Raw genomic sequence first — 24308 nt, 5'->3', positions numbered from 1 at the left:
ACTTTACAGTTATCCTACTTTACTTAAACAATTTTGCATCAACTTACCACCTCAAGTTTTCTTCTCCCAAAATTGGGAATGAATAAAGTAGAATTTATTTTTAATGAAACATGGTAAATTTTAAAGAAAATTGTGGTAGACAGTGCTAAAACAGTCTGTTCATAAAATAACACAAAGAAAACTAAAACTATTTTGATAAAAGATTAAATAACTTCCTATGCTACCTGGAAATCATTTAAATCCTTTGCTGAAAGCATGGCAACTGTTGTTACTAACACCTAACTGTAATGTTATTAGTTTACTTCATGTATGTCACAAAATTACCATTTATTTTTATACCTTACTGAGAAAATATGTCAGTGACCTCTAACTCTGTTCATATCCTTGATTTGGTATTACAGGGGTAGAGTGGGCAAGGTTTGAGAAGTACGGTTAATTGTTTTCTTATTTTGGTTTATAAAGTCTGTATTGTATTTTGCTATGAAAAAAATATTGAAAAAGTCTATAATCATTTCAGCTTGCAAGAATCAAAACAAATATCCACAGACTGATTGGGAAACTGTTTCTTAGTTGCAGCTCCATTTTCCATGAAACATTTGGGTAATTAGAAAATATGCCAGGGTTAAATGTTTACTAGTTTGGGGGGGGGTTACTCATTAATCACCATTTCTATTTGTTAGGAAGGTTGTTTCTATTCTCCGTATGTCCTGTACATGTGGCAGAATCGACAAATAAAGTTGACTTTGACTTTCTCTACACTGCACACACGCAGGCAGACTGCTGTGTGCTGCCCTATCCACACATCTAAGATAGTGCTGAGAAAGAGAGAGAGCCTTGCACTGCAGCAAAAGCAATGAACCTCTGATGATGTTGAAGATGATGGGGCTGACATGGCAGGAGTCCAGAGCTGAGGATAGGTCCAGTGCCAGCCAAGAACTGACAGGTGAATCCTGCCTATATACCGACAATACTTGAGATTACGACTGGTTTATAGGTGACTAAGTCTTGTATGAGTGTAAAATCACATGGGGGAAACACACTAACGCAAACACAAGCATCTATGGTAGCCAATAAACTTCACAACAGACGGCTGTGTCGACATAGTAATGACACAAAGTAGCAACCGCATCAACTTACCACCTCAATTTAAATGCCCAGGTAATTCACAATGATAGCGCCGCAGCGTGATACAATATCGAAAACTGGGGGATTGCGCAATGGGACAAGGTTAAAACTTGTAGCCATGAAAATAAAATAAAACTCACCGGCATCATTTTAGCTTCGTACCGCATTTAGCTAACGCACACAGCATGAATCCCCGCTGGCAGTTTCGACGAAGGCTGTTGGGACTGGCGATCGCTGTAATCCCAGAGCCTAAAGCCGCGACAAGCAAGGCTACTTTCTCCTTCTTAGGGAGGGGGGGATCCAGTCCTGCGTTAAAAAAGGACAACACAACAAAACATGGTTACGCTCTAAAATTCGACAAAAAATAAAAAGAATACAAAAACAAATAGCACTAAAGTTAACTGCATCTCGTGTCGTAGACCTGTTGCACCAGATAACGAGGCCTTCACGGCAAAAGTTTCCGTTGTGGTTGCGCGAGCATCGCTTTAAAACTTTGTAATGCTCGCAAAAGCGAGCGCGAGGATCGACGTAAATAAAAAAAAAAAACAAGGTTTGTGAGTGGGAATACACACACGCGTTTAAATGGAAATACTTAATAATAATTTTTTTAAGGTTTTACTCACCAAGAAAATACGTAGGTAATCGTCTCGAAACCCAGTAGAATGACAGCGTAGCTCGGTCGCCCGCAGGCAGCCTATCCCAGAGTGACGTAGCGAGAGGAAACTCATTCCACTTTGGAATTCAAGCTCCGCCCCTGCCGGAGCATAAAACACCCCCACCGGCTAGACTTGTATACTTTGTGCCTTGACTTCTGTCTTAATATCAGAATCGCACGCTTAATATTGAAACCATGTGCAAAAAAAAAACAAAAAACAAAACAAAACCAAACATTCAGTGTGTTCAGCAGTTTCTCAGCAGCAGATTAAACTTAAAAGAGCAGAGGTAGGAATGATTCCTCGCCAGGACATACTTAAGATGTATCACTCCGCCAGTAATCACAAACTGAAAGGTGAAGGTGAAAGAGCTGCGAAACTGTTTGGTTCAGTAAAAGCATTAATTATTAAAGATGGCAACTTAACGAATGAAAAAAGAATAATTATTAAAGTTAATATGACCAGTTAGCTGAATTAGAGCATATAAACAAGCAACACCTAATGTAACTTGGGAAAATGTAACTTGCTTCAGATAAGAGCTGTAATCAGGATTTATACTGAAATAAAAATTTCTACCTGGCTTCATCTAAACCCCATATGGCCTCACTGTATATCATGAATCAGAAGAGTTCTTTCTTCTCTTCTTATACTCTCACTTCAGATTACAGTGTCGTCTGCAAACATTATAGGCTACAGAGACTCCTGCCTGACCTCATCTGTCATCCTGTTCATTACCACTGGGACTTCCTACATTTCTGATGTAATCCCATCCCCATCCCCTAGCTTCAACAACTCTTTCCTATAACTTCGTGTTATAGCTCATCAACCTTATCCGTCTACGGCTACAGCTCTGCACATCACCCTTTAACTTGAAACTCAGTATTAGTAAACTTTTTTCCCACTCCTCGGGCATCCTCACACTTTCCAGGATTGTGTTTTCTGGTTAAAAAGCCCACTCCCTTCTTTCCTATATATCGCCATACTTCCAAACACGTGTAAAATGTTCCTGTACTTTTATGTAGAATTATAGTTAAAGATTATTTTTTGTAATTAATTAATTACTGTTTATTACGGAATCTATTTGTTGTATTCCTGCTCTTTTGATTTTGCTGCTGTCATCATGCGAATTTCCCAACTGTGGGACTAATAGAAGGTCTTTTATGTTATCTTAGACATCCTGGTCTCATTAAACATATATGTAATGACTTCTAATGCGAGATGAAGACATTTCCTGTACTTTGATTTATTTATTTATTTATTTTTTAGTTTTGTAAGTAAACCATACTGTTTGCTTCATTTTTACATTTTTTTTAAATTCAAGTAGCTAATGAATATAATAGTTTCAGAGGTGATGGCTTAGATTTATATAGACGATCTTTAAAAAAAAATCTTAGACTACAACTCCCAGAATTCCCACTCAACGGCGAGCAAAGTGTTCAAACGCGCGAGTAGCGGCAGGAGAAGCAACGGCAGCACATTCTGTACACGTTGGTACCTCACTGAGTGTATCGCTCGTCTCACTGTACTGCAGGTGCTTTGCATAAGGGAGTTGCTTTCGCCTCAACAGTGTGTTAGACGCTACTTGAAGTCATGGCTGACCAGGTGGCCGCCATGTGTGATCAGCTTGTGAAAGCTGTGAATGTGATTATGGACGCAGAAACAAGTCAAATTTACCGACTGGAGGCCCTAAAGGTAGCTTCGTTAACGCTTGCTAGCTAGCCGCTAAGTTTGCTGAGCTTGTCATTCATTTGTGAAAGGAGAATAATGTACTGGCTTAGCTAGATAAATTGGGCTATTATACGTAGTTTCCTAGTAACAGCGCTGTTTATACGGTTCATGTATGTTGGTTTAACCTGCAATGATGATAGCCATATAATTTACGAGCTAGCCGGCATGCCACAATTATCACCTCAACACCAGAGCCACTGTGGACTCATATTCATGCCATTAACCACATGGTGAAAAGACAGAGCTCGATTTAATGAGGCTAGTTAACCAATTCCGAGTAATTCTGCCCCCAAGAATAACTCTAACCCTAGCTGCTAGATTAGCATTCTGCTATCCAAGTATTTATATGAATGTTTGTGAATTAGCTGTTGCTATCTGACATATTACACGTGTATGGTAGTGGTGGGTTCACAAAACTGTTCATTTAAAGTCTTATAACATTTCCTAATCTTTAAAATTACGCGGTTTCTTTTTTCTTCTCTTCAGTTTTGTGAAGAGTTTAAAGAGACGAGCTCCTTGTGTGTCCCATGTGGCTTACAATTAGCTGACAAAGCCCAGCCAGCAGTAGTGAGACACTTTGGTTTGCAAATCCTGGAGCATATCATCAAGTAAGTTGAAGGTGACTAAGGTAAATGTAATAGGGAAAAAGCATGATAAGGGATCCATGTTTGACAGAAAGCTAATGTCTCCCTGCAGATTCAGATGGAACGACATGCAGCAACAGGAGAAAGTCCACCTGAAGGAGTGCGCCATGCAGCTGTTATCAAATGTAAGTGTGATTTGTGAAAGACGCTTCACTTCACAGTTCACAGTTGTACTGCTCTGATGCCTTCTATTGTCTCTTTTCAGGGTACTCATTCGATCTTGGACGAGGAGAGCCACATCAAAGATGCCCTGTCACGAATAGTTGTGGAAATGATAAAAAGAGAATGGCCTCAGCATTGGCCAGATATGCTGAAAGAGATGGAGACTCTCACTAGCCAAGGAGTAAGTAACCTGTGTGGTGCAGGAAGCTCAATTTTTCCTCATCTCACTTGTTTCCTCAGCCAACATGGATTCAATATGAGAATGGAATAACTTGCATGCAAATAAGGGCCAGTTGTGGATTACTCATTCATTTCCCCATTGCCTCATCATGTAAACTTGGGCACTGGGATAACGTCACCTTCCAAATACGAACCTAACAACCCTCTTTCCGCTTCCTTGTTTTATCACTAAACTGTAGACCTTTTCAGACATTCAGATCAAGCTTGGTTTTACTTTTATCATTAATACATACCCACTCTGAAGGGATGAACAAAGTACTTGTGCAATATTACAATAATATCTAAGTGTGATAGTATATTAAAGGATATACAATTCTTAAGAAAAGTTTTTTTTAGTTGGTTGCTGTATATTTAGAAAATCAGTTACATCCTATGTGTAGCTATGGGAATGTGGTAGACTGATTAAGCAGTTGCTTTAATGCAGTGTTGTGTGTCAGCGCACCTAAATGAAGTGGAGTACACACTGTCATTTCAATTCAATTCAATCTTTATTGGCAGACTTCATGTCTATAAAAACAAGACAAAAAACACACACATAACACCCCCCCCCCCCCCCCCCCCCCAACACAAGGTATAAACCATTAAATATATATATGTATATAAATAAGTATCTAAAGCATTTGTAAAAATATAAAACCATAATATACATAAAACACAATTACTTAAAATAAATCAATAAATACACAAACACTTTAACCAGTGCTTTCTCAGACTGGATGAGTAACGGGAACCACTCACTGTTGGATCTGTAAGTGCTACAATTATACTGTTATTCGAACCATCCAGTCGTTCTCTAAAATTGAACATTAGCTTTCTTAAAAGTGCTTTAAAAGTCCAAACACCCACAGCTACAAACATCTGGCTGGCACTACCACTTCTAGGTATCCTGCAAAGGATTCTCATCGCATCATTATATGCAACATGCAGCTTCTGCATGCTACGTTGTTTGTAGGATGACCACAAGGGGGCAGTATATAGCGGTGTGCAATACGCTTTAAACAAAGCCACTTTAACTGGAAGTGAACAAAAGCTGAATTTGTGTGCAATAGTATTTGCCTGCACATAGAGCTTACATCGCTGTCTGTATATGTCATCATCATCATTCATTTGCCCAGTAATAAAGTGACCGAGGTATTTCACCTTTTTATGAACTTCAAGAGTTTTTTGTGCCAGTTTAAACAAAGGGAAATTTAGCTGTTTATCCTGCTTGGTTCTACATATCAAAACAGCACTTTTAGCAGCATTGTACTCAATGTCATATTGCACACCATATTCAGTACAGATATTAAGAAGATCCTGTAACCCATCACTGCTTGGACTAAAAACAACCAGGTCATCTGCATACATAAGATGATTTATCAATGTTTTACCTAATATACACCCAGTGTTACAGGCTCTCAGTTGTATGGACAAATCATCAACATACAAATTAAATAAAATTGGAGACAAAATCCCACCCTGTCTAACACCATTGCTGACACCAAAGGGGGCAGAAATACTGCTTCCCCATTTAACCTGCATGTTCTGATGAGCGTACCAGTAAGAGAGAATCCTCACGATGTACTGAGGAACTCCCCGTCTCTTCATTTTATCAAAAAGTTTTCTGTGGTTCACTCGATCAAAAGCCTTAGAGGCATCAATGAAACACATGAGGACAGATGAATTTTTAGCCCTATACAACCTGACTATTTCCTTGAGTGCATATATGCACATGTCAGTGCCGTGCTTTGGTTTGAAGCCAAACTGATTATCCAGAGAAGAGATGAACACACTAACTCTATCAAACAAGATTCTTTCTAACACCTTAGATAAAATAAAGTAAGATAAAATACCATTTTAAAAACATCAACATTCATTTATTTGGATACTGCCTTTTTGGAGCCAGCTCCAAAAACTCATATTTGAACAAGGGGGCAGAGTGCTTATTTATAAGCTGAGGTTAAGAAACTTGGTTAGCAAAATGCATTTATAAACCTTACAGCTGCAGTAGAAGGAAACAGATTCCTCATTATTAGTGCTAAGTAACAGATGAATAAAATACTATATGTCACTCAGACTTTGTCTGTAGCACATTGAAGACTGTATATTTTCCAGATATTTTTTTAAAAAGTATTAAAAGTGCTCCAAAAAGCTTGAGCACATATAAACACCATTCGCTGCTTGATAAATGTATACAACTCTTTCATGCTGAAACGGCAAATGGCTTTGAGGCTTCCTGAGATCTGTCAGTCCCCACATTTATGGGGGCGTTCTTTAAAACATAATTTCTTTCAGTGGGGTGAACAACTTAAAATGCTAGAGAGATGTAAGCATTTGTTACCTTGTGCGTGCTTATCCTTTAATGTAATGACAAGCAGTCAAACTTGTACCATGTTTTTCATGGATGCTTAAATGTTATTAGGTCTGACTTGATAAAACTATCATTGCATCTTTTATGGAAAAGTGAGCATTCAGACACATTCTTGATAATCGTGGACTTCAGGAAGACCAGGAAACACTTGACCCCTGTTTCAATCCAGGGGGTCAGTGTTGACATTGTGGAGGACTATAAATACCTTGGAGTACACATTGACAATAAACTGGACTGGGCTAAAAACACCACAGCACTTTACAGGAAGGGCCAGAGTCGTCTCTATTTTTTGAGGCGACTGAGGTCCTTCAGCATCTGCCAGAAAATGCTGAGGATTTTCTGTGAGTCTGTTGTGGCCAGTGCGATCCTCTATGCTGTTGCATGCTGGGGGAGCAGGCTGAGGGTCGCAGATGCCAACAGACTTAATAAACTGATCCGTAAGGCCAGCAATGTTGTGGGGATGGAGCTGGACTCCCTCAAGGTGGTGTCGGAGAGGCGGATGCTGTCCAAGATAAAGACAATGTTGGATAACACCTCCCACCCACTCCATGACATGTTGGTCAGTCACAGGAGCTCGTTCAGTGAGAGACTGAGATTACCGAAAAGCACCACTGAACGACACAGGAAATCATTCCTGCCTGTGGCCATCTCCCTGTACAACGCATCCACTTAACACACTGTTTGCTGCTACAGCTACACATGTTTCTTTTCCAAATATTTATTTATAAGTGACTTATGTATGTATGTATGTATGTATATATATGTATATATTGTACTATTCTTAGTTGGCGTATTGTCTGTCTTGTCTTAATGTTGGTTTAAAATGGAGCACTGTAACAAAAAAAAAAAAATAATAATAATTTCCCCCAGGGATCAATAAAGTATTCTGATTCTGATTCTGATTAATCCAAGCTGATTTGTCACGAATCACTTCTTTAAAACTGCTGTTACAGCCATTTAAAGCTAGATAAAAGCAAATCAAGGAAAAAAAACATCCTCTTTGCTTTCACAGGAGGCCCAGACAGAGTTGGTCATGCTGATCCTTTTGAGGCTGGCTGAGGATGTGATCACCTTCCAGACGTTGCCTACCCAGCGACGCAGAGACATACAGCAGACACTCACCCAAAACATGGAAAGCATCTTCACTTTCATGATGGGCATTCTTCAAATTAATGTGGAGGACTATCGTAAACTGGTTAGTGGAGTCCTGACCTCATTTGTGTTGCAAGAAAGTAGAAATTGAAGAGTAAACTGACTTTACAATATTGGTCTTCTTTTTGTTTTCATCTAGAAAGGTTCTCCTGGAAATGAACTGCAGGTAAGAAAGCGTCAGCGTGTGCCTGCTTTAATATTCTAAACTTTGTTAATCGACTTGATTACTTCACTTTGCCCCCTTATAATTTTTCATCCACACAGATGAGAGCTCACTGTCGAGTTGCCGTGGCTACGCTGAATACACTCGCAGGCTACATAGACTGGGTCGCTCTGGTGTACATAACCTCCGGAAACTGTCATCTGCTGGAGATTCTGTGTCTGCTGCTGAGTGAGCCGGAGCTGCAGCTCGAGGCAGCGGAGTGTCTGCTCATTGCTATGAGCCGCAAGGTGAGTCGCTGGGACAGTATTCATGATGGCTTTCAAGAGATTTTGTCTCGGTTTGTCAAGTAGGCACTGCTGTATGCAACCTTCTTTTATGAGATGATAGAATTGCCAGACAAGCTTTTCCAGTTTCTTTTCCCAGCAGCTTTCATCAGTGTGATCCTCTGAATATACTAATAAGTCCTGCAGAATTGTGTTTTTTGCAGTTAAATTGCTTTAACGTTTATATGTATTGTGCTATTATAACCATAATTACATGAGCAATGCACAAGTCTAATCAGGACACGTGAATCATGCAATGACAACAAGGTATGAGTCTGAACAAGTCCATGAGTCCATTTCCTCTAGGTTCCAGGTAGGGTTAATAGAGCTCATATCCCAGTCATCATAACTGACTTGTTTTTTTTCTTTTATTGGACAGAGTCATAAAATTTCTGCCATAATAGAACTTTGAGTAGAATTTCTAATGATCATATTAATAGTGTTATAATTTCAGCAATAACTCAGTCAAAATTAGGAAACGCACAGAAAATGACGAAGGTGCTTTTGTCCTCGCAGCAGATAGAACCGCATGTTGGATTTGGCAGAAATTTCACGCGGGATGTTTGTTTGACACAATCCTCCCCATGGATAAATGGGAATACAATGAGTAAATAAGTGTTGAAGATGGGAAATATTTGTTTAATCTGTCTTTTTAAAAATCCTTATACACTTTGAGAAATTTTACTATTAAAATAACTCTATTTTTGATAATTTAGAGGCTTTCTTTTGGGGATTTAGAGTAGTCTTGCAGATCAGACCAGTAATACTACATTATGGTAAGCTATAGTTTTTTTACTACCAGTTAATAATCTGTCATTCTGCCACAGGGCAAGCTGGAAGAGAGGAAACCATTCATGCTTCTGTTTGATGATGTGGCCATCCAGTATATTCTTTCTGCAGCCCAGTGAGTACAGCTGCTTCTCTCCACGTCTCTGCAGGCTTCATGCTAGCACTTCTACTGCAATTTAATGGTTTGTGTGTCTGCTTACAGGACAGCAGATGGACTTTCGATATATCAGAAATCCGCAGAATCATCATTAAGTAGCCGTGACTCAGAGCCCTCTATGTGTACCTCTAGAGCAGTGGAGGTGGTGGAGCGGCGTTACATCTTCCTGAAGAGGCTCTGTCAGGTCCTGTGTGCTTTGGGAGGTCAGCTTTGCTCATTAGTGGTAAGTTTGGCCATTTTTAAGCACTTTAGATATTAGTTTTAAGATTGAAGATAGGTAACAGTTTCTCATCTTTTCTCCCCAGGGTTCAGACGTAGAGGTTGAAGTACCTGCAAACCTCAGCAAGTACATGGAAGCCCTTTTAGCCTTCACTACACATTCCAGTCAGGTGAGATACCTCAGGAAAAAGATTGGACCCTTTTTGAAGTAAAATTTCATTTGAGTGAACAGCGTGTAAAGAAAACGACTTTTCTCTTTATTTCACTGCAGTTTTTAAAGTCCTCAACCATGGCGACATGGGGAGCTTTGTTCAGACATGAGGCTCTTTCAAAGGATGCAGCTGTTGTCAAGATGGCTGTCAAATTTCTTAGAGCCTCTATGACCAACTTAGTTAAGGTGAGGTCGTGGTGACAGCAATATCATTCACAGTGTGACCTAAAGCCAAACAAAGTGTTAATAACTTTCATCTTCCCCTCCTTAGACTGGGTTCCCGTCTAGAGACAATAACCCAAACTGCGAGTACTCCCGTGTGGACTTTGACAGTGATGAGGACTTCAACTCTTTTTTTAATTGTAAGTACCGGGGATTCAAGTTTTGCTTCAGTAGTTCTGACTCTTTTATTTTGTGCATACCTTTATGGTTTTCATTGTTTCTTTTGGTGCTTTGCAGCTTTCCGAGCGCAGCAGGGGGAAGTTTTGAGGAGCACATGCCGCATTGTTCCTCTAGAGGCTTTCCGGATAGGAGCAGAATGGTTACAGTATCAGATTACTAGCCCAATAGATACTGGGGATAACGCATGTAAGTAGTCTTTGACACAATACCAAAGAGGAAATGATCGCTGTTTTCACACGTGTTTTGGTTTACTGCTTGAAGGGATTTTTATGGCCATATGCCGATAGTTAATTCATCATGTAAAATACGTAATAATATTACAATAATTTAAGCCTGGAGTTAATTGGGAAACTAGAGCAGTCAGTTTGGGGAATAGCAAACTCATATTGCTACTAACATATAAGCTTTACAGTTTCCTTTCGAGTCTTTTAAGGACACTAAGGGAAAATTGGGGAAGGGCTGATATATTATTGGCTGATATTGACCCTGATGCCAACTTTTTTTTGTGCAGCGCATCCTTAGCAAAACCTTAAACACAAGTTTCATTTCCATATTGATGGCTGAATCTGCCGTGAATGGGCGCCTCTCCCTTTGCATCTCTCTAGCTAAGACTGCAGAGGGCCTGTGTTCCCTCTTGTCCCCTTCAGTGGTCCAGTGGGATGCAATGACGGTCTTCATGGAATGCATGGTCTCGCAGATCATTAAAAGTGTGGATGAGGAGGTAAAGGAACAAGTTTTCTGTAACAGAATGGAAATAGCAGTGTAAAAGTAATCGTAGTCAAACTAATAATGAAGGCTTTTGCTCCTTCTGCCTTATAGAAGTTACCCATTGATCAGAGCATGGAGCTCCTGCAAGCCGTGCTGAACTACGAAACCAAAGACCCGCTCATTTTGTCCTGTGTGCTCACCAACGTCTCTGCCCTTTTCCCATTGGCCATACACAGACCACACTTCCTGCCACAGGTCCTCATCAAGGTAAGTTGAGCTGTTACTGGTTCCTGAATAACATTTACTATGTGAATGTAGTTTGTCACAAATCAATCAGAAAGTTCCTCCTGTCACATATTTTTGCTCGGTGGGGATGTTTCTTGTATTCACACCTTCAGCTCATTTGGAGGAGTTTGTTTTAATAATGTGGATTTTGAATGGTTTTGTTTTGTCCTGCAGCTCTTTAAGGCAGTCACATTTGAAATTGATCACGAACCCAAAGTAAGTTTCCTTCACGGAGTCATTTTTACTTCATCTTCATGACAACTGTGGAAAACAAATGTATTCTCCTCCTGATGTCTTCAGGCACCTTGGACTCGAGCTGTGAAGAATGTGAGGAGGCACGCCTGTTCTTCCATCATAAAAATCTGCCGGGATTACCCACAGTATATGCTGGTAATGGACTATTCTATTCCAGTTAGCTTAATAGCTAATGATAATTTGTCTTTCTGACGTACACTTTTCCGTATAGAAGTAAGTCAGTGTCTTTAACGATGCCCTTTTTTCTTTCTACAGCCTTGTTTTGAGATGTTTTACAATCATGTGAAGGAACTGTTTTCGAGCGGAGTCGCGCTCACTCACATGGAGAAATGCGCCCTGATGGAAGCTCTGGTTCTCATCAGTAACCAGTTCAAAGACTATGAGAAGCAGAAGGCGTTTGTAGATGAACTGATGGCCTCAGTGGTTGCAGAGTGGACTTCAAATGAGATTAGGCAGTGAGTTTGAATTCTCTCAGTGTGCCTCAAATTTAACACGATAGCGATAAATGATAGTTTTCTCTTCTTTGTTTTTCAGTGTGTTGTGGAACCCAGACACATTCTTGTCCTTTATTGGAGCAGATAAGGTGGTCACGGAGCAAAAAGAAGATGCAGATACAGCAGCCATTAATAGAGGCAGAGTAAGTGTATATGCGTGAACTCATTTATGTGGAGGGATACTGCCATTGGAGATCACTGTAGGTTTGCTTGTCTCACTTTTGTGTAATGACAAAATGTCGTAAGGGAAACAGACGTTATTTGACCTTTTAAAGGCATTGCACATGGACGTGTGCTCACTGACGAAACTTGTTTTTTGCGTTGTGTAAGTTGTTTATTACGTAAGCAAAGAAAAACTTTCCAGACAGAATGTGCCATGTCACCAATTTTTTTTATTTATTTTTTTTGCACCAGCCACAAAAGCTCATATTTCAAATTCTGACGCAGTTTTTGGCTTGTCGTTGGAGTTTATATTTTATTAATAAACAAAGCTGAAAACCATCTGGGTGTAGGCCCTGAGGTTTTGTAGCAGCTATGTGACTGTAACTAGGTGTAGCAAGGCTTTTAACCTAATCTAACGCAGCATGGTTAAATTTGCTGATTAGAAATAAACACAGAGTGCAGCTGTGGCAAATGGAAAAACTTTTTTTTTTTTTTTTTTTTTAAGCTATTTGATGATAAACAAAACTATTTGACAAACTAAAAATGCTGGTGATAGATATGACACAAAATTTCAAAGGCAGTCGCATTATAAGAACGGATAAAAATTGCTTGTAGTTAGTTGTAACAAGGTAACTTGTAACTGTTTAATCCTTTTTTTGTATTTTCTTTTTAATTGAATCCTCCTCTAGTTGAGCTTCTGTTTGTATGCTATATTGGCGGTGGTGAAGCGGGCACACTGGCCTGCAGACCTGGAGGAGGCCAAGGCTGGTGGCTTTGTTGTGGGCTACACTCCTGCTGGAGCTCCCATGTACAGAAACCCCTGCACTGCCCAGTTTCTGATTTTGATGCCCAATTTACTAGCACTAATCAGGTGCGCTTGTACCATGATGTTACAGAAATTTGTAAAAAATGATTAATTATCCTTTTTACCGTACTGATATGTTGATTATTGACTTTCCCCTCTTGTTATTCCTCACTGCAGGACTCACAACAGTCTTTTCCTGCCTGAGAACATGGCCCGTCTCAGTGAGACCTTCAGCAGAGCTCATGAGATCATGGATAGTGAGAAGAAAGTGGTTCTTGGTAAGATGAGTTTTGTCCACACTTTTTACCAGAAGTCGGCAATCACCTTAAAAAAAGACTGTGGTCAAACTTAAGTGCATCCCGTCTACAGGTCTCTCTCATCATCTTTTGGATATTTACGACTCTCCCGTGTGTAAAACCACGATAGAGCGCATGCAGGGATTTTTCTGCACATTATATGATAACTGGTGAGAACTGTGGCTTTGACAGCTTTAACCCAAATTTTTCTTGCCTTTTTATATATCTTACATGTTGTTAAATTAAGTTTACCTCCAATTTTGCTGTTTTTAATCCATGTAGCTACCAAATCCTGGGAAGTGCAGGTGTGTCCCTGCAGCAGGAGTTCTACAACATCGACAAGTTGGCTGAAGGAATGGCTGGCTCTGCTTTCGTCTCCCTCGACCATGTGCCCGATCACAGACTTCGCCCAATGATTCATATCCTTATTTGCTTTTTTTTTTTTTCTCCATTTGATTTGGTCAGCTTCTTTTCCCCTTCTCCTCCATACTCCAATTCAGTGATGCACACCGGCCTGCAAGACCTGACATAATTAAAACTGAGCTAAAGCTTTACGTAAACTTTACATTTCCTTGACAAGTGTACGTCTGTTTCTGAGGCAGCTGGTGCTGTCTTGTCCCCAGGAGTACTATGAAAGTCTACTCTGCCCTCTGCTGGGACCATTGTTTGGCTACATGCTGCAGGTCAGGATCTCCACACCCACTGTTCTCTTCTTTTAAACTTTTTAGCCTAAAATGTGCTAAATATCATGGCTGTGTTTCTTATTACTGCTTCAGAGACTCAACATGAGGTGGCAGGTCATCAACCAGCGGACATCTATCAAGTAAGTTTTGGCACAGTGTTTGTAATCAAATGAATTTTCAGTCCATAAGATAAAAGTAACACACACATACCCCAAATATAGACCATAATGAAGACTTTTCTTATCTGGAATGGAAATTTCTCAATTGCAGTTTGAAAAAAAAAAATAAAAAAATCACTGCTTAGTTTTTCCTCATAATTCACCTTTTGTGTGTGTGTGTGTGTGTGTGTGTGTGTGGTTTTTTTTTTTTTTCTTTCTTTCTTTTTTTCAGTGGTGAGCATGAGGAGGAGGAGTTGGTTTGTCAGGAAACCCAAGTGACCCAGGAGATGTTGGAAGAGCAAGTAGTACGCCTGCTGACGAGGGAGGTGCTGGAACTTCTCAGTAAGTAGTGTCTTTAGTACCGCTTCCCACTCGCATACATGTTCATTCTAATGCACTATTGCCAAGTTGTGAAAGTTGAGCTTTTGGAGCTAATGTTGGTTTCAGAGCACATCAGAAAAGTGCAAATCTCAGCCACAAAGGCAAAGCTGTAATTCTACATTTTGTGGTAGATTTTTCTATCCAGTAGGATTTGTCTTTGGTGAGTGATAAGATTATGTCTGAGTTTATCCAGATTATGAGAAGTATAAAAGCACAATACATACATACATAACAAACAGTTGTACTTTTTATGGCATTATTAAACAAGGAGCCAGTCACAGAAGGGCTGCAGAAAAGATGTGAAACTCTGCGTTAATGACTTCTCCCTGAGCTCTCTGGAGTCAAGTGCTCCAATTAAGAAGCTAAAAGTGGAAGTGTTTGCAGAGAATTGTACCTTCTTATAAACAAAAGTCATACAAAGTCTGATTGGCAGATAATATTTGATTGAGGACGTTGCTGCCAAAGTGGTATTTAAAGTACGAAATTTAAGATCCCCTCCAAGAGTTGAATCTGTTCATCTGGATGTAGAGTTTTCAGTAAAAAGGGAAAGACCATCTCTGAATCAAGGAAAGTTTCTCCCACTGAAAACGCTACGTCCACATGAACAGAATCAGGTTTTGGGGATTTCCTTACCTGGATGATTGAGCATCTAATCAAGACACTAAACTTAAGAGTGCACACTCTTTTTCAGCCTGCATTGTGAGTGACTGCTTAACATGTATTTTAGTTTGGTTTAGTTTGATCACTCATCAGTGCAGAAATGCTGGTAATTTTGAAGTGTAATTCAAAGAGAGCTTCTTTTTTGAACATGAAGGTTTTTGTGAATTGATAGCAGCTTAGGTAAATAGTTTAAGGATTTTTGCGGTTACTGTGCATTGTGCAATGAATATCCAAGGTTTTGTGTCGATGTAGTGGGTTTGTTTGTTTGTTTGGGTTTTTTTTAGCTGTCTGATTAGCTTTTAAAGATGGAAGTTCAGTTGTCAAAACATCACAATTGTCTCTTTTTGTTTTAGCTGTGACCTGTATTTCCAGAAAGGTATCTGAACCTGCAGCCAATAAGGAGGAAATGGATGGTAAGAGTTAAACTGGAGAATTTGAATTAACTGGATGATTTTTATTCTGGCGTATCTCTTTATTTTTAATTAAAATTTGTTGTTGTTGTTGAAACATGCTCTTGCAGAGGAAGATATGATGATGGATTCAGTGCAGTCAGCGTCTCCTGCTCAGCCCACAGAGGAGCTGACAGAGCTGGGGAAATGTCTCCTGAAGCACGAGGTCGACCTAAAACGCATCACGTATCATTCAGAGGAAAGCACAGTTGTACATTATTAAAAACGTAATGCTTCTTTTTCATTTCTCAGAACCTCTACATGTCCCTGCTGACCCTGTCCTTTACCTCACTTTCCTGGAAGGATGCCACCAACTGTCATCGCACTGCTTCACTGGTCTGCTGGACTCTGCTGCGGCAGGTAGCACATTTAATCTAACCTAAATACAAGGCAGCAGCTTTTTGATGCTCTCATCACACACGTTGCTTTTATGCACAAGCTGTCTGGCTATATTTAACCCAGATGTCTTTAAATGTGGGACTCAAGTATGCACAACAGGTTCCTGAGGACTGTACTTTATAATGAAATGCTACGTAAGCAAGAATAAGTTGTGCATTTGTTTAGGATTGATTTCAGCATCACAGTGTGTATATATGACCCAAAACATAAGCCTGTGCTTAGTGTATTTAAGGAGATTTTATTAAGTAAGATTTTTTGGGTAACATTGGCGGTTTATAGCACAGAGGACTGAAGTGCTATAGGCTTACACAGGAAACGGTGGTTGGAATCAACAGTACATTTTTTTACATTTTTACCTTTTGAGGTTACGAAAAAATGCCTTGCAAGATTTTAAATAGCAATATTTATGGATGTCATTTAAGGGATTTGTAAAGATGTGATGAATTATCAGCTTAACATCAGTATAGGCCAAATGTTCACGTTCATGTTTTAATCTGGTGTTTTTCTGTCAGTTTTGCATTTGGGTGCTTGAAGATGGTGTGACAAAAGGCTAAAGTACCTTCAAGTTATTCATGTATAATGAAGACTTCTTTGATTCTCTGTAACAAAAGAGGAGAGTACCAACAAAAACAAATGTCAACAAAACAAAATACACAAGACATTGGTACTGGCGTCAGGTAGCATCCGTATGAAAGCAGAATTTAACAAACACAACCCTAAAATCTAACGATCTTTGATCTGGGAGGTGGCTGAATAAGTGTCTTGCATAGCTTTATATTTCTCTTGTCTCCAGGTTGTTGCAGGTAATCTTCTTACTGAAGCTGTGACGTGGTTCTTTACCAGCGTTCTCAGGGGCCTTCAAGTTCATGGGCAGCATGAGGTCTGCAGCTCTACCCTCTCTCAGTTGGCAATGCTCATCTATGAAAACCTGGTGAGGCAAATTTTGAACATATCTGACATATTTACATATTTGCTCTTTTTTTTCCCTGCCCTTTAGAGGACTTATTTTACTTTCACTACTAATCAATCTGTTGTCTATATTCTGCTTTGACCTATAAAACGACAGATTATAGTGAAAAAGTCTTGATCAGAATGAAAGATTTTTCAAGATGTAAACTTACAAAAAAACAAACAAGAATTTGCAAAGCTGGAATCGGCGAAGATTTGAGAGTTTTGCATGACAAATAATGTCTGTCTTTGGGATGAAGTAAAATTGACTTGTTTTTGAGACTGGTGTACATTCCCAAAATTTAAGTTTCATATCATCTTGCTTCCTTATATTGTATCCTTTTTAAATGTCTGTGTTCCTGTTAGCGGCCTCGCTATATGGAGCTGAGAGGAGTGATGACCCAGATCCCAAACATCAATTTGGAGGCTCTGGACCAGTATGACCACAGGCTCATGGACCCCAGTGCCCAGAAGTTTGGAGAAAAGAAGAGAAAAGACCAGTTCAGGAAGCTTATTGCAGGAACTGTTGGGGTAATGCTACATTTCCCCACTAGAGAGCAGTGCTTCTCTAGTATATCCGACTGTAGATGGCTCATTAGGAGTAACCATAGACGCTGGCGTTTTAGTGCAAGTCATTACTCAGCAGAGTGATTCTGGCTGTGTTGTAAATCTTCTGTTCGCCGCAGCAGAAAAATGTTCAGCAGCTCAACAGGGCCGGACAGTCTAATGAAATTCTTTCCTGCAGGTCTGGGATAGCTGTGTTTAACCTTTCCTCTACCTGTCCCCTGCCAACAGAAAGCTCTGTGCCAGCAGTTCAGGAAGGAGGTTCATATCCGGAATCTTCCATCGCTCTTTAAAAAGCCGAAGCCAGATAAGGATATAGTGAACAATGAACCTCTGGGCCTGGCAGCTCTCTTCTCTCCCAAGAATGATGCCCTGTAGGAACACAAAGCAAGTCAAGACTTCACGCTGATTGAAGACGGAGTTGTGTGTAGGACCACCGTCTCTCCTAAACATCCTCCAGCTGGGGCAGTGTGGCGCTACCTAACATATCTGTCAACACTGGTGTTGCTTCAGTAGGTTGTCTTTTCTTTTAACCTACATCGTGCAATGCCGCCGTTCATGCTTTATAACTGCTAGTCATTTGTACAGTCAAGTATCACAAAGTAGGGGACTTTTTTTTTTTTTAAGTTCCTTTTGCGCATAAATGAGATTTGTAGACTCTACAGAATCTGTAGGGATTATTTCAGAATGAAGTTCTTAATTAATATTTAACCATTAATATTTGCACAGCTGAAGAAGCTGTAAAGAGCCACAAGACTAGTTTTATTTAAGACTTTTCTGCATTCTTATTTTACTTTGTGCTTCTTCATTTTTAGTCGCTGTATTTTTCCATTTCCCAACATCAGGACACAAGAGGAACTATTAAGTGTAGCAACTTGCAGTTAATCGTATCCAAGTAAGCAAAGCAAGTAAAGCAGGTCGGCGTGCAGTTAGCCTGTTGGGGTACGATGAGGGATAGAGTGCATTTGTGTTATGGCATGTGGACAGGTGGACTTTTTTTTTTTTTTTTTTTTTTTCTTTACAAAAAAAAATAAAGAATACATTTTGGAGGTTAGTGTTGGCAGATACGTTGGTACCCATGCTGCTGTTGCATCCCGCGTCGAAAAGAAAGACCCGAGGGGGAAAAACTGCTGGTGCACATTTCTCTGTTCACTTTTTGTTTTGTTTTGGGGTTGTTGTTTTTTTCTATTGACTGGACCAGCTTGAATTAATTTTCTGATTCTGAAGGATGTGCTGATGGTACCTCGAGTGTGATGTTCTTTATAATGGGGTAAAGTTCCTCTGTCTATGTATAAACTAAGAGAGGAAAAAGTAATGGATTATATGAATGATTTATTGTAGACGTAAACAGAACAGCGGTCTGTTTTGCAGTTATTTTTTGCCAGTTCTTCATATCGCCACATGTGAAAACAGCCCATGTACTGTTTCGAATTGTTAATTTAATGCAGAGCACATATCATACTACAAATGATACAACCGCAGTCTGTGCCAAAACACTCATTGTAAATTTGTAAGCAGACAGTTGTCTGACAAATCTAATTACACGTAACTTAAGGAGTATTTAACAGTGAACTCAACTAATGTGTAGCTTAATCCAAGTGTTCCTGTTGTGTTCTTGCTGTCTGGTTTTTGTTTTGTTTTTATTTTATTTTTTTCAATACTGGTTTTGCCAACCAGGAAGAAAGGTGAACCATCACTACATTCCTTTATTGTCCAAGGGATTGTTTTTCAGGATAATTTGTTGGATGAGTTTTGCTCTTATGGAGCCATCAAAGCAGTTTGTTTTGTTTTTTTTTGTTTGTTTTTTTTGTGTGTGTCTTTTTTGTTTTTTTAATTAAACTCTTCACATCCTTTTTCTACATCTTGAATGCTGTTGAACCTAAAGCAAGCTGAAGTACTTCGTTAGTTATCAAAACTGTTTTCCTTTTATCATCAAACTGTTCCCCTGTCTTTGTGCTGATTGTTCACATGTGGTTATTTTTTAAATGTGTTCAACACTAAAATGTAATGTACAAATGAGAAAATAGGCTTTTTAAAGTGTAGTGTGGTTTATATTTTTGTTTTGAATAAAAAAAAAAAAACAGTATCTTTTTTTCCCCCCCTCTATTTATAATATATCAATTACAGCACGTTCACATATTTTTCTTTGAATTAATTTCCAGATGCAGCATCTAAAACATTAGAATGACCTTAATGGGGATGTAGTTTTGAAAACTGAATCTAAATCTCGAAAGGGTGAAAAATACTTGAAAGATGGGGAATGTTTTCAGACTCCCATATTCTTTGTGCTTTAAGTTTAAAGATCTTTTTTTTTTTTTTTTAAATTAAATCTCCCGTTCAAATCTAGTATCAAAAGCAGTAAACTGAGGTGAACAAATACTGCAAATATTTTAATCATGTGGATATTGACCATAACTTGACCCATTAGACCTTCATTTATGTCTGTTATGCATATTAAACTACAATATACTATTAGCAGTTGCTCTTAACATGTGTAAGATTTTTACACATTTTTACAAGCAGGCTGATAAGCTCAGGTGTAGTCTAATCCTCCAAAACACAAGGAGGGGAGAGAGACACACTGTAATCACCCAAATCGCATTATATTGCCAAATCTGTACTTTTTAATTCTGCATCAAACTGTTTTGGTCAGGTTAATTGCTTTTATAGTCCTTCAAAACTGCCTAAACATCTTCATTTATCAGTCGCTATATTAATCTTATTGGTGCGTGTATTATGGAGAAATATTCAATTCGGGAGAGATTTCGCGATCACATTTAGACAAATCCACCTGGCCTCAGCAGCTTAAGGAAAGGCAGTTCACGCTCAGACCGGTAGGGGGTGGTAAAGCAGCAATTGCTATCCGGTTGTTCAGTCTGACGTCACTAGCCGTGTCTGGGTCTAAACTCCGCTGCAGGTCCATATATCAAACGATCACTGTGGCATTACTGAGAGTTGAAAAACTGTCTAAAGTCTTTCATCTTTAATAAAATGATCAGCGTTCTGCTCTAACAGGTGTAACAATTGAGTTTAACATCCAGGCATCCATGAAAACGGAATTTATGACATTTAACGGAGTTAGAAGTTAGCAGGGAGTTAGCTCGCTAGCTTCTATCTAAATACAATATAGCATGTCCTGACTGCGGGGTTTTGGAAACAAATTAAAACGTACAGCTCTGTTATCACTTCCAGCATAAATGAAGACAGAAAACTAAACAGCAGTGACGCTTGTAGGGTTACTGAAGTTTGGCTAGCTGGTATATAATGATGTGCTACGTGACCGCTAGCGACACAGCTATGTTAGCATAATATAAACAAGCTAACTTTTTTTTTCCACTGATAAAAGTTACCGTGAGTGTTCTCGGTGGTCAGAAACAAATGTAATCGCATGGCAGGATGCTGTAAAAGGAACAAACTTCAGCCAGGAGAACAACTGAGATAATCCATCCACAATACGAGGTTAGTCATTCATATACTGCTGCATGGGCTGGGCTGTAGTTACATCCTAAGGTTTTAAAAACTGAGCTTAAATAAATGATTAGTGGTAATAAAAGCCGAGGGAGGTCAACAGTGATCACTGACTGTTTTAGGAGCTTTTTGAGATCAAATAGAAGAAAATACATAACTTTAAACATGTTAACAACACAAAAGCCATATTAAACGCAGACTACTTTAGACCCGGAAGTAGGATTCGTCGCGTCATCACTGAACAACCTCAGCTGCCGTAAAAAATAAAAATAAAAAAAAAGGAGGAAAGAAGAAGAGCAGTAAAGAATCGATGGCAGCCGCCCCATTGCGTTTTGTGGTTTCTACCGTTTTGATGAGGTTTGTTGGGAATGAACAAATAAGCGTACTTGGGCTTAATATGTCAGGAGAAGCACAAAGGCCTGCTTTGTGCCACCAAGAGTTTAATGTCGCACAAACATATATATTAAAAAACAACTTCTCAAACTTGTCACGAGACCGTCGTTAAACAGTTTTGAAAAAGTTTGTTTACATTTATTTCATTAATTCACATACTTCCACTCCTTTAAATTTCATAGCGAATTTTTAAAACACTTCCTTTTCTTTCACAGCTTTACAGAATAGCATTTTGCATACAATAAAATGTCTACATAAAACGATTTAGTCAGAGTTACCTCTAACTAAACCAGCTAGCTAACCCGTCACCATTAGTGACGCGTTGACATGTAAGCTGGTGGTGCTAAATATGATCATGTACTCTTAAAAGAGCTGCTTCCGCTGCTGCGTGACTATTTTTAACTACTTTTAAAGTCTTATGGCAAAATTTGACAATGAGAGGTAGGATATCTGCTCTATTAAAAAAAAGTTTCCTTGTAAAACTCCACAGCAGAAACTTATTTTAAGGTCAGCACACATTTGGCAACAGTTCCGTTTTTCTTTAGTACTTTTTATGTCCATCTTTATTCTTGATGACAGATTTCTTCTTGTTCAGTTGCTCTTTGCTTAAGAGGTTGTGTTGCTCTGTTTTCCTCTCCATAGGCATTCTGCTGGATTCATGCAGAGCGCACACTTGCCAGGTCAAAGTTCTCACTTTTCTTCTCATGAATTTAACCGTCCGCTTTGGACCGTTAGGGTGCTTGAATATGCGTCATCTGCTTGTTTTCTGTAGACCAACAGAAGCGTGTGAGGTTTATCGATTCATGGCACCATCTAAACGGCATTTCCCCAACACCTTTTGCATTCATGCAACCCAGGATCATCACACTGCCACCTCTGTGCTTTGTTGTCAGGATTATGCATTCACTGTGGTGGTGCTGGCCAGGTTAAATCCAATCATGCTCGACTGTTATTGGCAGCTTAAACAGAATGCATTTATTGAGAGAGTTTTGAATTGTTTAACATTGAAGGCATGTATTTTATTTGTGCATATAACATATGCACATTTTTTTATTTAATACCAGCAACACATTTAAATGTCAACACTGTGATAACCACCAGTGCTGTATCACCCCTTCTGCTCTTTTAACTGCTTAAAGTTTGATTCTTTTTGGCTAATTCAATGGGTCACTGGGAATCAGCCTCCATCCTTGAAAAACACATAATGTAGATGGCGGCATATGTTGCTGTAAAAGCTCTGTACATCGTTAGCAATAATGGTGCCTTCACAGATGTGCAAGTTAAATGTCCCATGTTCACTAAAGCCTCTCCATACCCAAGGCTGTTGACAAGCCAGATGGTCCCTCTCCTTTAGTCTCAAGGATGTTTTGTCCATGATTTTTAAAAACAAAAAACTTTGGATAAACCACATGAAAGAGTTCCTCTTTGTGTCTGTCCATCTTAAATGAGCTCTATTTCATGTTTATATTATGTTTGTATTATGTTTTCTGTCATCAGATGATGATGAAGTTTTTAACTTGCATTTGTTGTAGGGACAAAGTGCAATCAATGAGAAGGTAAATGCAGTTTTTCAAAAGTGTTCTTGCACCCATGCAGCGATTTCCACTACAGAATTATATCTGTTTTCTGATGCAGGACCTTCTGAGTACCCCGAGATCACAGCTATGTGATACTGGTTTTAGGCCTTGTCCTTATACATAGAGTTCTCTCTACAGTCTGTGAGTTATTTAATTTTTTTAATGGTTTAACATGGCGTGTATCAGGGGAATGTACACATTTATTTATCTTGTCTTTTTCATGTGTTTCCTTAATCACATGCCAAATAACAAAGCAAGGAAACATGAAAAAAAGCCACACTTTTAAAATGCTAATGTGCCTCTTCAGATGATTGCCATTTATGTTTATAACTGTCACTCATGTCATGCTGCTATGTCATAGTATGCATTGATTGGTGATTTTATTAAGTACAGCACACTAGTACTGCATTGCCTTAAGAGCTGTCTTAATTCTTTGCATAGATTCAACGAGGTGCTGGAAAATTTGCTCTGAGGTTTTCATCCATATTGGCACGATAGCATCACTCAGTCGCTGCAGATGTGCTGTCTGTAAATCCATGATGTGGATTGAGCTCTGGTGACTGTGGACATGATTTGAGTACAGTGAACTCATTCCCATGTTCAAAAAAGAAAATAGTTTTAGATTATTTAAGCATTGTGAAATGCTGCAAGTAGCTATCAGAAGATGGGTAACGCTGTGGTCATGGGACGGACATGGTTCGCATCTCTTTCAGATTTCAGACTGTTGTGTGTTCAGAGATGCTCGTTATAACCATGGTATGCGTACCTTGGTTATAACGAGTGGTTATTTGAGTTACTGTGTCCTAATTATAAGCTTGAAGCAGTTGGGCCATTCTCCTGACCTCTGGCATCAACAAGGTATTTTCACACAGAGAGCTGCTGCTCCCTGAATATTTTCTTTTTTTTTTTCTTTTTTAGACTATTTGCTATAAACCCTAGGAGTGATTGTGTGGGGAAAATCCCAGCAGATCAGCAGTTTCTGAAACACTCAGACCCATCTGGCACCAACAATCATCTTAAGTAAAGAATCACTCAAATCACTTTTCTGATAGTCCGTTTAATTTCAACAGGTCATCTTGATCATGGCGTTTACATGTCTAAATGCACTGAGTTGTTAGATAGATATTTGCCTTAACAAGCAATTGAACCTAACAAAGTGAACAGTGCGTGTACGAATAAATAAAATGTGAGTAAGTGCACTATTTACTTGCCTGTGAGATGCTATCTGAGAACCATAGATGTGGGAATTCTTTGCAAGTTTAAATTGAGTTATAAATTTAATTTTTAAAAATTTCTGAGTACTCT

The 24308-nt window shown here is 39.1% G+C and overlaps 2 protein-coding genes across 5 annotated transcripts in view; one reads left to right on the top strand and one right to left on the bottom strand.

The window, feature by feature from the left end:
- LOC147316179 (apoptosis-stimulating of p53 protein 2-like) overlaps positions 1–1472 on the bottom strand; it is a 31942-nt gene extending 30470 nt beyond the window's left edge. The window contains exon 1 of one of the 3 annotated variants that reach the window (XM_086259462.1): positions 1266–1472. In XM_086259462.1, the coding sequence (XP_086115588.1) occupies positions 1266–1292 (27 nt within the window). In that variant the 5' untranslated portion in view covers positions 1293–1472. The remainder of the gene's footprint in view (positions 1–1265) is intronic. The other 2 variants (XM_086259463.1, XM_086259464.1) reach the window with 2 other exon arrangements.
- Positions 857–19641, top strand: xpo5 (exportin 5). 2 transcript variants are annotated; one of them, XM_086259461.1, is made up of 32 exons: positions 857–943; positions 3993–4114; positions 4203–4275; positions 4356–4493; positions 7915–8097; positions 8194–8220; positions 8319–8504; positions 9368–9444; positions 9532–9709; positions 9792–9875; positions 9977–10102; positions 10188–10278; positions 10376–10504; positions 10924–11039; positions 11138–11293; positions 11486–11527; positions 11612–11701; positions 11822–12021; positions 12101–12203; positions 12912–13093; positions 13205–13305; positions 13397–13493; positions 13606–13742; positions 13909–14006; positions 14100–14146; positions 14397–14506; positions 15559–15618; positions 15726–15820; positions 15907–16014; positions 16847–16984; positions 17368–17532; positions 17797–19641. In XM_086259461.1, exons 3-32 carry the CDS (start codon positions 4219–4221, stop codon positions 17941–17943), a joined length of 3468 nt encoding a protein of 1155 aa, XP_086115587.1. In that variant the 5' UTR covers positions 857–943; positions 3993–4114; positions 4203–4218; the 3' UTR covers positions 17944–19641. The 2 variants fall into 2 exon arrangements, with proteins under 2 accessions (XP_086115587.1, XP_086115585.1); XM_086259459.1 differs by lacking the exon at positions 857–943 and adding an exon at positions 3216–3470.
- Positions 19642–24308: the final 4667 nt, after the last annotated feature.

This window comes from Aulonocara sp. 'chitande type north' Nkhata Bay, linkage group LG13, assembly GCF_057382095.1.
Source record: "Aulonocara sp. 'chitande type north' Nkhata Bay isolate Kocher_YH1m ecotype deep benthic linkage group LG13, A_spYH_male_GT1.1, whole genome shotgun sequence".
Lineage (NCBI taxonomy): Eukaryota > Metazoa > Chordata > Actinopteri > Cichliformes > Cichlidae > Aulonocara > Aulonocara sp. 'chitande type north' Nkhata Bay.
The sequence above is the reverse complement of the archived record's forward strand: the minus strand, read 5'-3'. Positions and strand labels throughout refer to the sequence as shown.